Here is a 13,595-nt window from a genome sequence, read left to right on the forward strand (position 1 = left end):
CTCTCACACATCCCTCTTAATTTTTGACTATTAATCAAATGAATGCTAGACAAAATTTAACAAAAATGTATGAGAAGCAAAATAGCTGTGTGAATAGCACTAACTGTATTTATCTTTGCCAACGTGCATCCATGTAAGCTCTCTCCAGCACAATATTAATCATTTAATCAGATTCTGGATATCTAAAACTTGAACCACTCTCTGCCCACGTACAGTTCTAAAAATAGTAAAGAAAAATAATAGACTTGAGGCCATGTTGCTATATAAGGATATGGTAGTGACTCTTCAACTCCCAAATCATCCATTGTTAGTTCACCTTCTGCATATATTGTTTACAGCAACAGTAACAAACAATGGCTGTCAAGTCCCGTTTCCTCTTTGCCACCTCCTCCTCCATGCTTCTCTTCTCATTGCTAGTCATTGCCTCTGCGAAGGATTATAGCTCCGGTGCCCCTAGACCTAAGGTTGATGAGTATCCAGAACTTCCAAAGGTTGATGGGTATCCAGAACTTCCAAAGGTTGATATTCCGAACTTACCGAACGCCGGAAAACCGAAACCAGAAGTATATGCAAAGCTAAAACCTCAGATCATTGGTATTCAGGGGCTGGTTTTGTGCAAATCAGGCCTTCAAAGCTTCCCAATTAAAGGTAGTCTCTAATTCAATGTTGAATCGTTAATCTTCATGCATCTTACGTTCTTAGACTAGCAAGTGCACATTGTGTATAAGAATCTCTTAACGTAACTTTCAAAATTTAGGGTTTAAAACTTTGTAGTATGTTACTATGTTTGCACTCTGACGTGTAATATAGTTGAACCACATGGTTGATATATATGTCCAGGGCGTCGAGTTATATCATGAATTTGAATATATTTACAGATAGTTTTCAATTATTTTTAATTAAATTAAGTATGTTTTATTGGGTTGGAACGTAGGAGCTGTGGTAAGGATTACATGTCTGGCTGAGGATGAACAAGGTTACGAGACCGCTCCTTTCTCCAAACTGAGTGGTGCAACTGATGCAAAGGGATACTTCTTCGCAACGTTATCGCCGTCGCAGCTTGAAGACAAGTGGAAGCTCACAGAGTGCAAGGCGTTCCTCGATTATTCTCCATTGGAAGCCTGCAAAGTCCCTACTGACGTTAACCATGGAATTACTGGTCATCTTCTTTCTTCTTATCGTGCCCTCAGTGCCAAGAACATCAAGTTGTACTCGGTTGGGCCTTTCTTTTGCACCTCGGAAACTAAATCAGTCCCTAACGGCTATTAATTAAAGCATAATACTCGGATCCTGACCAGTCAAGCACGACATTATAACAACGCCAGGTTTTAATTATTTTCTCCATTTACTAATTTGAGCTGAAATATTTGTTTCTTTATTGTTGTTGGATTTGCTTGATTTCATTATTACTGGCAAGAGGTTTTTGTGATTTACCATTTGGGATTATTTGTAATAAGATGCTTTGGTCTATATAGAGTTGTTTTTTAAACTCGTGATAATTCTTCTTTGGACAAAATCTCAATTTTAAGGACAGACTGTCAATATGGTATGAATAATATAAGTAGATAACATGTCGCTAGTAACATTTAACGACGTGTTATTAATACGTATCGACTTTCTTGATACAAAATTTGTCATTTCACAAAGAATGAATATTAAATGGTCTACTTCAAATTCTAGTTGCTTCCTCCGGGCAATGCCTCAACCCCAACCCCATTCCCAAAACCTACCCATTCGAGTTGCACCTCTACTTTCCGGTCTTTATTCGATAAAAAAAAATTTAAAAGTCTCAAATCTGGCCAAGTCCTCTCGCTCGAAGGTGTGTTCAGTTGTCCTCTCCATAAATTAGAATAGTTTAAAATATCAATCAATCTTAGTTTCTTACTCAAATATCATTGAATTAATATTTCGGGAGCCGCGGCTAGGAAAACATGCGAGGCTGTGGACCAATATGGGTTCGAAACTGCACCGGTCACCGTCGTAAGTGATGCAACTGACGCAAAGGGCTATTTCTTTGCAACAATGTGTCCTCCTAAGATTGAAAACAAGAAGCAGCTCACCAAGTGTAAAGCCTTTCTTGAACTCTCTTCATCGGAGTCTTGCAACGTTCCGACGGACTCAAACAATGGAATCAGTGGTCCTGTGCTTGCTTCATATCGCCTCCTCCATGACAAGAACATCAAGCCATATGCTAACCGGATGTATTTGAATAAAAGAACGAACCCAACCGAAGAACTACAATTGAAACAAGACCAGGATTTAAAAGAAGAGCAAGAAAAAACAAGATATATTTTTCTCAAAAAATGAAATGGGAACCAACAACAACAACAAAAAGCGAAACGAAACAAAGATAGAAATCGTGAAAGCGAAAATAGGTAACGTAGCTGATTTGCTGATATTTTCTAAGAATGCATTATTATCTTTGATTTTTTCCATGGATTCCGGATTGTGGGCTAGGTGCCTCCTCCATAACAAAAACATCAAGCTATCCCTTTACCTTCGCATCATCACCACAAACCCAGAGTCCAGTCCCCAATAATGGTGGCTACTAAATAAGACTACTTTCAACGGTTGAGTTGAGTAGGAAATGCTTTCTGTACACCTTGCTTATTTTTGTCCGTTCATAATTCTTCGATATATTCAATTTAAAGAAAAAAAATAAACAAAATGGTGCAAAGAGAGAAAAGGGGCATGAGAAAATAGATTTGAGATCCACTCCGGATAACGCAGATCAAGAAATCGGTCCACTCAATTTCAATTCTACGACCCCTTTTAGTCCATCCAACTAGCCCACTTCACAAAAATTCAAAAATTTGAACAGCCTAGATCTCTCTCTTGATCAGTTAAGCTCTCTCTTGAACAGTTCAGAACTCTCAATCTATGAGCTTCGGACGCAAAGATCCTTAGTGGATCTCATTCTTGAGAAAATAACTTCTCACAAAGACCGTAATTTGTATTCTACTATTCCGGCAATCCTAAAATCAGGATAACGTCAAAACTGTTACTGACACTCCAAAAAAATATTGTACTCGAAATTTCTCCCCCGAGTTCATAAGAGAGCCGCGCGGAGCAGTTCCCTTTCAACTACGAATTATACCAAAAAAAGGAAAATCCAGCACTTCGCAACATAGGAAGACGTAATGATACAATTAAAGGATCACAGAAAAGAACATGTATTGCAAGTTTCGTACAACCCTGTGTGTAGCTTTCTTCACAGTTTCTCTCCTCACAATTTTCTTTACAAAGTGTATTAACACTACTAAGCCTACGTATCACTCCTTTTCCTATATACACCGCCCTGAATTTTGACCTCGATCGTTCTTATTCTTGCCAGCTTATTTGGCCAAGAGTGTTCCAACAAATAGATCGAAACTGCGGAGCTGATTACACGAAAATCTCTTATTAAACACGACGCAATCTCAGATTTCTTTAGGCAAAACTTGATACCCACGACTGCAACGACCGAGTGGATTGAGCGTTAATGGCTCCATGAATGGCTCAGCATTCAAGATATTGCAGATTATCCTTTGAGCTTGGTACGCTGCAACCTGTAGACCACCCCAAGACACCTAGAATTATATCGATGCTTGAGCATGCAATAACCTGAGAGGGGAGAGGGGAGAGGGGAGAGGGGAGAAAATCGCACATTAGCACAAAAAGAATCACTAAGTGATAAAATACGGGGTTCAGAGATGGATGTCAGAGACATTACCAAACTTTCCGCATTTCCTTCAATGTGAAATAACATGACCGCCATTCTCCTTTCCCCGTCAATCTCAGCCTGGTCATTGATGGTAAGGGTGTTAAAGAAATACAAGAGAGCGCATCAATATAAAAAAGCAAATAGCTGCCAGCTCCAACCACTCACCACACAAGAACAAATAGTAATGCCTGCAGCTGCCAATGCTGTTGTAACCTCAGCCATCATACCTGAAATTATTGTTTTAAAGTTAAAACAGGTCTAGAGTGATGCAGACGACGTCTTAATCCATCAACTGAAACTAATAAGACTACATGCTACTGCTTGACTCAACCTATGAAGGTAAAGTAGAAGAATAAAATTTGTCCCGGGAATCCTTGTAAATCATTACTAAAGTAAATCAAGTAGAATGAAAAGAGTATAGGGTAGTAAAAAAGAAATCTCCACTGAGATTCTCAAGAACAAAAATAAATCAGAAGTGCCCGATCTCAACTAGAAGCAAATGCATCACTAATGTTTTTAATCTCAAGACAGAACAAAGGGAAATCTATCAATGATTCATTAAAAAAGCTAACCTTTTCGATCTACAGAAACCACGCAGAACCATTGTATGGAGTGCCCTTCAATACTATGCCAAGAGGCAACCTTGCTGGCCTGCCAACTTTCTAAACTGGGCAAGGCTTCCTTGCACATTGGAATGTTAGCTTGCAACATTCTGGCAACACCATTCCCTTGTGACAACGACTCCCCTGCAGCCTTTAAACTTACATGCTGAACATTCTTGTTGTGCTTCCCATTCACCTTGGGAGCCAAGGCGCTTCCATTTGTAATTTGAAAGGGATCTATAGAACTTCGTTCTGGCACTGAAATACCCTTCATTTTTTCCCATAAAGGTTTGTATCCTTTGGAGGTACTTGGGAGCTCTTGTGCTTCGATCTGTTCTTCAGAATCAGCAATGAAGTCATGTACTTTATCGGCTGTTATTTCAGCAACAGACAGGGCTGCTTGCTCCCTTAAGAACTACAGTCCCAATAAAATGTTTATTATTAGAGCAAGGCAAAATAGGACAAACAAAAATAAATGATCTTCCAACCAACAAGGCATACTTTCATAATTTTGTGTCTGGCACTACGTGTTTTTGCATGTTGCAACCACTGTTTATGCCTCTGAAAAGCTGATTTTCCGGTAAGTGACTGGAGAAAAAAGAAAAGAAAATTATGATCCCTAAATGTACAAGCATATGATAACAGAATGCTGAACATGTCATATTAACTCCTCTAGATGTCCGTATAAATGAGCAATCCATACAATTTTATCATATAACGCGAGTGTGTGTGTGTACGTTAAGGTTCTGTACATTTTATTGGACACGTTTAAAGAAAGGAAATACAAGATGGATGGCAAATACTGACATTATAAGTGATTATCTCCACAACTTCTGCATTTACAAGTACATGCATTGGAGAAACAAGATTTCCATTGACCTGCACCAAAATGAAGTCATCGTAGTTTTAATTCCATACAATGAAAGCATAAATTTAGAATTGAAAAAGAATAGAAGATCAGTCCAATGTAAGCAAATTACCTTTGCTGCTACCATTTTGTTGCCAACTTCAGTGTGTATCATGTATGCATAGTCAATAACAGTTGCCCCTTTCGGAAGATTTTTTATCTGCATATCATAAAGATATCTATCAATACAATAAAGCAAACTTATTTAGCGTGTGAAAATTTATGTTTTTTCTTACCCAATTAATAATAACAATCTCAGTCATGAAGCAATCCAAATTCTTACCTCTCCCCTGGGAGTAAAGACAAACACACGACTGCCTAATAGATCTCTAGTGATAGTTTCAACAAATTCTCTAGAGCTCATGTTGCCAACAAATTCTTCTTGCCATTCTCTAATTGCATTGAGCCAGCCAATCTGGAAGAAACAAGAGACTTCATCCATGAAATTAGCAGACATGAAAGGAGTTTATGGAGAAATCCCCACGAGGACTAAGAATGAAACATAAATTAGCAATGAATACAGGTACAATACCCTGAGTGCAATGTTTGCATTGTTAAGGCAAACAGTCTTCCCTCTTGAACTTCTACCATTAGGGAGACTACGCCCAACTAAACCGGTAACAGATCCTCTCCCACTATAATGAGAAGCAATTCCTCTCTGAGCTATCAGATCCATCTCTTCTGTTCTTATCTGCCAAAACAGAAAGCCCGTGATGTAAATTAATACCTCCTAAAAGATTACCAATCGATACAGGAGAGACTTCAACTCTGCATAAACCTTATTATCAACTTTGGGAAAATATGAGCATGCTAAAAAATGAAGACGAGATTGTACCTGCACTTCTAGACGCAAAATGCTCTCATACAAGAAAGGAATTACAGTTGTATGGAGACTTTGATAGCCATTAGGTTTTGGAGTGGCAATATAGTCTTTCATCTGTCAGAACAGATAAACACGTATTTTTAAATTTACAAATAACTTATACTGCTTAAGCTGAATCATGTAAGAGTAATCGAAGAAATACTCACCGTTCGAGGAATAGGGGTCCAGATTCCATGAACCAACCCTAGGACATGGTAGCAGATCTGAAGGGAAAACAACAGAGGGAAAGCTCAACGACATACTAAGGGAAAACAATAGAGGGAAAGCTCAATGACATACGAAGTACAGACTACAGAGTCAGTAAAGAATTCCCTATCTTGGCATGAGCAAGGATATACCTGTTGTGGGGTGCACAAAGGTCCAGCTCCAAGGGATGGCTTTGGTTTGATTACAATTCGAAGCTGGTAAAAACGAACATAAGCTATAATTCAATGAAGAAATATGAATCATCATGAAATGTCCTCAACAAAAGTTCCAAGTTAGTTGAAGCAAATATGAGAACAAACCTGTGCAATTTGATTGATCTCGTTAACTGAACTTTTACATTTGAGCGCAGCCTTATAGATACTGCAAACAAACATCAAGAACAGTCTATTTTAGCCCGAAAAATAATCCTCAAGAAACTGACTGCTGAAATATGAAGCAGAAATTATGATTTCTCAGACAGAATGACACACTGAGATTGAATGTAACATCTCATTACAAGGATTACAAGAGTAATAGGTCATGTTCCATGCCGCTTTAAGATCTCTTTGGACAATGTCGTTGTATTTCATGTACCAGATAACACAGCAGTACTTAAATCAAATAATAAAGTCAGAGAGAATAATGCGGCCACAAAAACGAATGAGAAAATGGTAGTAGGACTTATGATCTGACCTGTATGGTTCCTTACACACAGCACGAACTTCAGTTTTCACAGTCATAAGTTCTAAGAACTCATCATCCTCGATCCTCTTCATCAAAATTTTATTTGCCTAGCACAAAGAACTAAGGTTTGATGAGCAAACATCACTGATAACACAGTGACGAGAAATTAAAACTGAGAGCCTCTACTTTATTTGCATGCCAAAACAATAACCATACAATTGACAATGTCCCCTGAGCATTATGTAGACTCTGTTGTTTAACAAATTAACGCATTACCTCCACAAGTTCTTTCTCATGCTCTTTGTAGAGGCCTGCAACTCTTCTTTTGATCTTAGCATAATCTTCAGCATTTGTGTACATGAAGGAAAGGTTTTCGAGTTCCAACTGCAATATGGAATATGCGTGCATTCAGAATACAAATTAACCAAAGCATAACATATGAAAATGAGATAAGATAGAAAACTTTAACGTTATAATTATATCAGCCATCAAAAACTTGAAATTCAGCTGTGAAACCCTCGCCCCAATACAAGAAAGAAACTCTTGTATCGCCTAAACTATATTCCTTAAGTCACAAGACTCACAACTCTAATAAATTGAAACTCTAGAGTTTGATGACTAGTTATCAATAACTACTTATTTAAGCAACAAGCGATCATAATCCAGGTCCACGGAATTAAGCTACATACAATGATAATTTTAGGTTCCAATGGTGAAATCAACAGTTGCAAAACTGGAATATTGAGAATTGAAAAGCATAAATGTGGAAAAATATTTTAAAGGAAAAAAAAAATGGTATACCTTGATTTGGTACATCCCAAGCAACTTTGCTAGAGGAGCAAAGACCTGCAATGTCTCTCGTGCAATGCTTGACTGGACACAACAAAATATCAAACCATATCAGGCATCAGCTAAATACAAATACCAATATAATTCAAAAAGACAACACAACACCTGCTTATGCGGAGGCATGTGTGAAAGAGTACGCATGTTATGGAGTCTGTCAGCTAATTTGACAATGATAACTCGGACCTGGGGCAACAACTATTTTAGTTTCCAACTGGTTTCAGCTATAACACATAACATTTGAAAGAACGATAACAAATAGATCTACCTCCTGTGTCATGGCTAGAAGCATCTGGCGAAGGTCATCTGCTTTTACATCTTGTACAGAATCCTCTTCACTCTTGCATTTCAATTTTCCCAGCTTCGACACCTAAACACAAGGAGACATTGAAGTGTGTGCAGGCCCAAATTAATTAGGAGGTTTGTGAAACATCACAGGAGCTATATAAAACATAAAAAGCACAAATGTTATTAGTACTAGACACATAAAGGGATGGAACCTTAGTTTCTCCTTCTACAATATGGCGAACAGTAGCACCAAACTCCTCCTCTATCCTTTCGAAAGTAACAACATTGGTATCCTCGACTGTATCATGTAGTAATCCAGATGCAATAGATTCCCAATCCAACTCCTACAACGACAGATATAGTCAACATCAATTGAATACTGTGATTAAAATCAAAATAAGGCCTATTTTTAATATTGCAAGACTCACAAGTTCTCCTAAAATTCGTGCAACTTCAACGGGATGAATGATGAAAGGCTCTCCACTGCGCCTTTTCTGACCATCATGGGCTTCAAAAGCCAGCTATATAACCAAAAACTAGTGTTATATATAATCACCAATCTGATACAATGGATTTTGAAGATAAAAACTAAGCTTTGTTGTTAGGTTTATATCTAACCTTAAAAGCATTATGGACAAGTTCCAGTTCCTCAGGTGAGAGGTATGAGATAGACGGCTTAAGATCCTGAGACAATCAGATTACAGACAACATAATTCAAACAATAAATTTCTGTCTGTAGAATAATAACTATTATTTTTGTTGATGCGTATTTGCAAATTAACCAAAATTTACCTCCCACAATGATTCAGGAGAAACCTCATCCAAGACATCCGAGCACAAAGATGAAGAACAGCGCAGATGCCATCTCTTACAACCAACATGAAGCAAACCGGATTTAAGCAGTCTTCCAAGAACAACAAAATCTGAAGCTTCGGCAGAATTCCAACCTCCTATGCTAGAGGACTGACATCTCTGTAGAGAGTACAACAGAAAATAGGTTCTATGATTGATAACTTGGAGCAACAGACCACTAACATCATAGTGTAGGAAGTTAATTTTTTTTATAAAAGAATTGCATAAAGTAAGGGTTTTTAAAAGAAGACCAGCAAGCACCTATACCAAGTAAGAATTCTGCTCCTAAACCTCAGCTCCACGCTTAAATTGTTTCTTTCCTTCATTCCCTTCACAAAGAAAATCTACTCTTACCCCCTATTCCCCAAACCCAATAGATTTTTATAAACAAAGTTAACCACTTTGCGATACTACGCTTACTAGGATCCCTACGTCGATATGCTGCACCAATTTATCTACTTCAAGACATGATAAAATTGAGTGCCGCCAAACAGCTACGCCAACAAGTAGCAAACTTGTACCCAAAATTACAAGATCTAATCATGGAACTTGGGTTTCAATCAGTGGCAGAGGGCAAATCCACATTACATAAAGAACTTACATGATTAATCCGGTTTCTTCTTCCATTTCGTCCATCCGGCAACCACGAACACTGAGGAGGATGAGCGGTGCTTGCAAGAAACCCCGTTAAGACTCTTGGAGCTTTCCAAGCACAGGAGAGCACGCTACAGTCATTTCTCCCACTTGCGTCCCCTTTCGATAGCTTACACACATTCACGCATTCTAAAGAAACTACAACAATTCACACACAAAATCAAAAGTGAAATCAGATAACCCAATTCTCTGTTTGGATGCTCAGAAAACCAGTAGAAAAAAAAAATCAAGAATCTCAGGTTTGCTTTCTTGCAATTCAAAACCAGTAGAAATAGTGAATTGAATCCCTCAACGAAAGTGAGACCGCCATGGCAGTGTCCATACACAAAGCTAAGCTAAGCTAGGAGGGTTTGCTTAAACCAGTCCAAATTAACAAAAAAAATGGAAAATTCACCAGTGTCCTACATTTTTTGACCAAGCAACGAAGAAGCTGACCAGATACACATACCTGACATGGAAGGAGCGGAAGCCATTTGTGACGGAAGAGAGCAATCTCATTGAATCGAACTGAGCATTAAACGACACCAGACGAAGCACGCAACGCAGAATACGAAGAAAGTGGGTTGGCAGCAGATGATTGACGCCACCAGAAAATTGAGCGCGCGCGTAATAAGACAGAGACGGTGGCTGTGCAGCTGAGAATCTGGGAGGTTCCGTCGAATCGGAGCGCCGTACTCGGTGTCCCCGAAACGTCCGTCTCGGACAAATAAGCGACGGACTGAAACTATGAATTCGGCCAACAGATAATTTAGAGAGAGAGAGAGAGAGAGAGAGAGAGAGAGAGAAGGGAGGCGAAGGGGAGAGAGAGAGAGGGTGATAGCGAGGAGATTGCTTGGCCGAGGCCACACAAATGCCGTTTGATAAAAGATATTTTTCGTTTATATTTTTTAGGTTTTTTATCTTAAATAGTTGTTAAAATGGACATAAATTCTCACTTTAATTTCAAATATTTAAAATCAATAGAAGTGATATCTGAAATTGTTTACCATCAATTATAGAAATCTCTGTTAAATTCAAGATATTTTTATCAAATCAACATCTCTATTAAATAGGTGGTTTCTTCAATTTAACAGAGATTTATCATAAAATGATCAAAATGATTAACAATGAATAATATCACATACCACTTTTATCAATTTTAAATCTTATGAACCAAAGAGATGATTTATGATAATCTTAAATATCATTTCGCTTAAAATGATATTTTTTTTTAAAGGAAACTTTAACGAAAAACTCCTGGTACTGTTTATTTTAACAAAAAATCATATTTTTACACTAAAAAGTCAATTCTGATACTATTCACTTTACTCTTTATTTTGTCATTATCGTTAAAACTTTTTTTTATTAGTTTTTCTTTTTTTTTAATTATGTTGAGGGGGATTTTTAGGGTGCCGGTTGGAGTAATTTGGACTTTTAAGCCATCATGGCCACACGATTGACACGTCGGAGAAAACGTCCATTTTTGTATCAAAGGTCATTCCGCGTTTTTGTATATTAATATGTGCCCTTTGACTTTTGTAGATTTGCTAATCTTCCCCAAGTAATGGGAAACTTCCCTTCTCACCAATTTTTTTTTCTCCCAAGATATTGTGTCATTGACTCATTGGTCTTTTCCGTGAAGCGAATTTCGTTGTGATATTGTATCTTATCTCTACAGTTATTTACTTGATTTTTTGTTTTGAAAGCTACAGTTAAGTTGCTCATGAGTTTACTTGTAGTTCTTATCTTCCTCGTTGACAATAAAGCATGTTAAATAATAGGGTAAATTACATAGTAGCCCCTCCGTTTTGAGGTCTATTGCAATCTTATACAACATCTTTAAAACATTTCACTTTCATACCTCAAGTACTATTTTATTTCAATTTCATACAACCGTTAGATTTTCCATCCATGGATCTGTTAAATGCTGACGTGGCTGCCACATATATGACACGTGGCTAAGGGACCGAACCCAGAAGAAGGAGGAAGAAGAAGAAAGAGGAGGAGGAGGAGGAAGAAGAAGAAGAAGAAGAAAAAAAAAAGAGAAAGGGGTCCGAACCCATAAGAAGGAGGAAGAAGAAGAAAGAGGAGGAGGAGGAGGAGGAAGAAGAAGAAGAAGAAGAAGAAAAAAAAAAAAAAAAAAAAAAAAAGGCACCGAACCCAGAAAAAGGAGGAAGAAGAAGAAGAGAAGAAGAAAGAGGAGGAGGATGAGGAAGAAGAAGAAGAAGAAGAAGAAGAAAAAAAAAAAAAAGGGACCGAACCCAGAAGAAGAAGAGAAGAAGAAAGAGGAGGGAGGAGAAAGAAGAAGAAGAAGAAAAAAAAGAAAAAAAAAGAAAGGGGTCCGAACCCAGAAGAAGGAGGAAGAAGAAGAAGGAGGAGGAGGAGGAGGAAGAAGAAGAAGAAGAGAAAAAAAAAAAAAAAAAAAAAGGGACCGAACCCAGAAAAAGAAGGAGGAAGAAGAAGAAGAGAAGAAGAAAGAGGAGGAGGATGAGGAAGAAGAAGAAGAAGAAGAAAAAAAAAAAAAAAAAGGGACCGAACCCAGAAGAAGAAGGAGGAAGAAGAATAAGAGAAGAAGAAAGAGGAGGATGAGGGAGAAGAAGAAGAAGAAGAAAAAGAAAAAAAAAAAAAGTCCGAACCTAGAAGAAGAAGAAAGAGAAAGAGAAGAAGAAGAAAGAGAAAGAAAAAAAAAGGACGGAACCCAGAAGAAGAAGAGAAGAAGAAAGAGGAGGAGGAGGAAGAAGAAGAAGAAGGAAAAAAAAAAAAAAAAGGGGTCCGAACCCAGAAGAAGAAGAAAGAGAAAGAGAAGAAGAAGAAAGAGAGAAAAAAAAACAGTGGCATATATGTTTTTTTTTTTAATTAAAAAATTATTTTATTTATCACGTGGCAGACATTTGGCAGTCACGTGTCATATATGTGGCAGCCACGTCAGCATTTAACAGATCCATGGATGGAAAATCTAACGGTTGTATGAAATTGAAATAAAATAGTACTTGAGGTATGAAAGTGAAATGTTTTAAAGATGTTGTATAAGATTGCAATAGACCTCAAACCTGAGGGGCTACTATGTAATTTATCCTAAATAATAGTATCATATAATCTATTAATTGGTTAGTATTTATGTTTGAATTTTTTATGTTTTTTATGATTTAACATTCTGAATATAATGTTTTGAAACACGACAGATACAATGAGGATTTTAAGATATTGTAAAAATCATTGATCACATTGAAAGTTACTTAGACCATCTCAAACTGAACGGTCCAGAGGGCCGAAAAACGCCCAAAATTCGTCTCTAACCTAGGGTTATGCCAGAGGGCTCGTGGGCCCCACGAAATCTGAAAGGGCCAAACGGCTGGGCCAGAAAACACATCAATCCTGTCGGATATAAGTAACCGACAGGAATTCTAGGCCAAAATTCAAATGCAACGGCTAGCTGACGTTAGCTAGCCCTTTTTTTTTCACAGTTTTAATTTTTATGTTTTTTATTTTTACAAATTTTTTTTCCTATAAATTCATTTTTTAAATTCTATTTTTTTTCTATAACTTCTATTTCACAACATTTGTTTCATTTTTTTTTAATTCTATTTTTTTCCTATAACTTCTATTTTACAAAATTTGTTTCATATTTTTTTTAAGTTCTATTTTTTTTTCCTATAACTTCCTAAGTCATTATACAACATTAAATTAAATTAAGTAACATAAAACAACATTAAACAATATAAAACAACATTAAATAACATTAACCAACATAAAAAAAATTTAACAACATGAAACTTAAACAACATTTTTAATAAATTATGTTTAGCTATATGACCCTTTGGCCCTCGGTTGGAGATAGAGACAACTATGGCCATGTACTATTCATTAAAATATTAATATATTGGATGATCAGAGAGCTAAAACGAGTCATCTGGCCCTCGTTCGGTTGGAGATGGTCTTAAGAGCATCGCCCATACATTGAGAATGGAAACATTGTGTTGATGGCCTAGTTTGAATTTGACTATAAGCTTG

At 37.2% G+C, this 13,595-nt stretch overlaps 2 protein-coding genes across 2 annotated transcripts; one reads left to right on the forward strand and one right to left on the reverse strand.

The window, feature by feature from the left end:
- The first annotated feature begins 312 nt into the window (after nucleotides 1–312).
- Nucleotides 313–1,489, forward strand: LOC103449160 (protein SEED AND ROOT HAIR PROTECTIVE PROTEIN-like). The gene is made up of 2 exons (XM_008388447.3): nucleotides 313–648; nucleotides 935–1,489. The coding sequence occupies exons 1-2, from the start codon at nucleotides 354–356 to the stop codon at nucleotides 1,267–1,269; spliced, it is 630 nt and encodes a 209-aa protein (XP_008386669.1). The 5' UTR covers nucleotides 313–353; the 3' UTR covers nucleotides 1,270–1,489.
- Nucleotides 1,490–3,157: 1,668 nt separating this feature from the next.
- On the reverse strand, nucleotides 3,158–10,481 carry LOC103449161 (putative GTP diphosphokinase RSH1, chloroplastic). Its single transcript, XM_029089260.2, has 24 exons — nucleotides 10,054–10,481; nucleotides 9,553–9,743; nucleotides 8,892–9,071; nucleotides 8,718–8,783; nucleotides 8,528–8,620; nucleotides 8,312–8,443; nucleotides 8,080–8,181; nucleotides 7,920–7,997; nucleotides 7,767–7,838; nucleotides 7,242–7,349; nucleotides 6,975–7,072; nucleotides 6,602–6,662; nucleotides 6,434–6,496; nucleotides 6,242–6,298; nucleotides 6,048–6,149; nucleotides 5,745–5,903; nucleotides 5,496–5,627; nucleotides 5,286–5,372; nucleotides 5,113–5,184; nucleotides 4,807–4,893; nucleotides 4,276–4,720; nucleotides 3,869–3,930; nucleotides 3,713–3,781; nucleotides 3,158–3,603 (listed from the first exon to the last, which is right to left on the reverse strand). The coding sequence occupies exons 1-24, from the start codon at nucleotides 10,076–10,078 to the stop codon at nucleotides 3,499–3,501; spliced, it is 2,646 nt and encodes an 881-aa protein (XP_028945093.1). The 5' UTR covers nucleotides 10,079–10,481; the 3' UTR covers nucleotides 3,158–3,498.
- Between the last annotated feature and the right edge of the window lie 3,114 nt (nucleotides 10,482–13,595).

The sequence above is a fragment of the Malus domestica genome, chromosome 11 (genome assembly GCF_042453785.1).
Source record: "Malus domestica chromosome 11, GDT2T_hap1".
Lineage (NCBI taxonomy): Eukaryota > Viridiplantae > Streptophyta > Magnoliopsida > Rosales > Rosaceae > Malus > Malus domestica.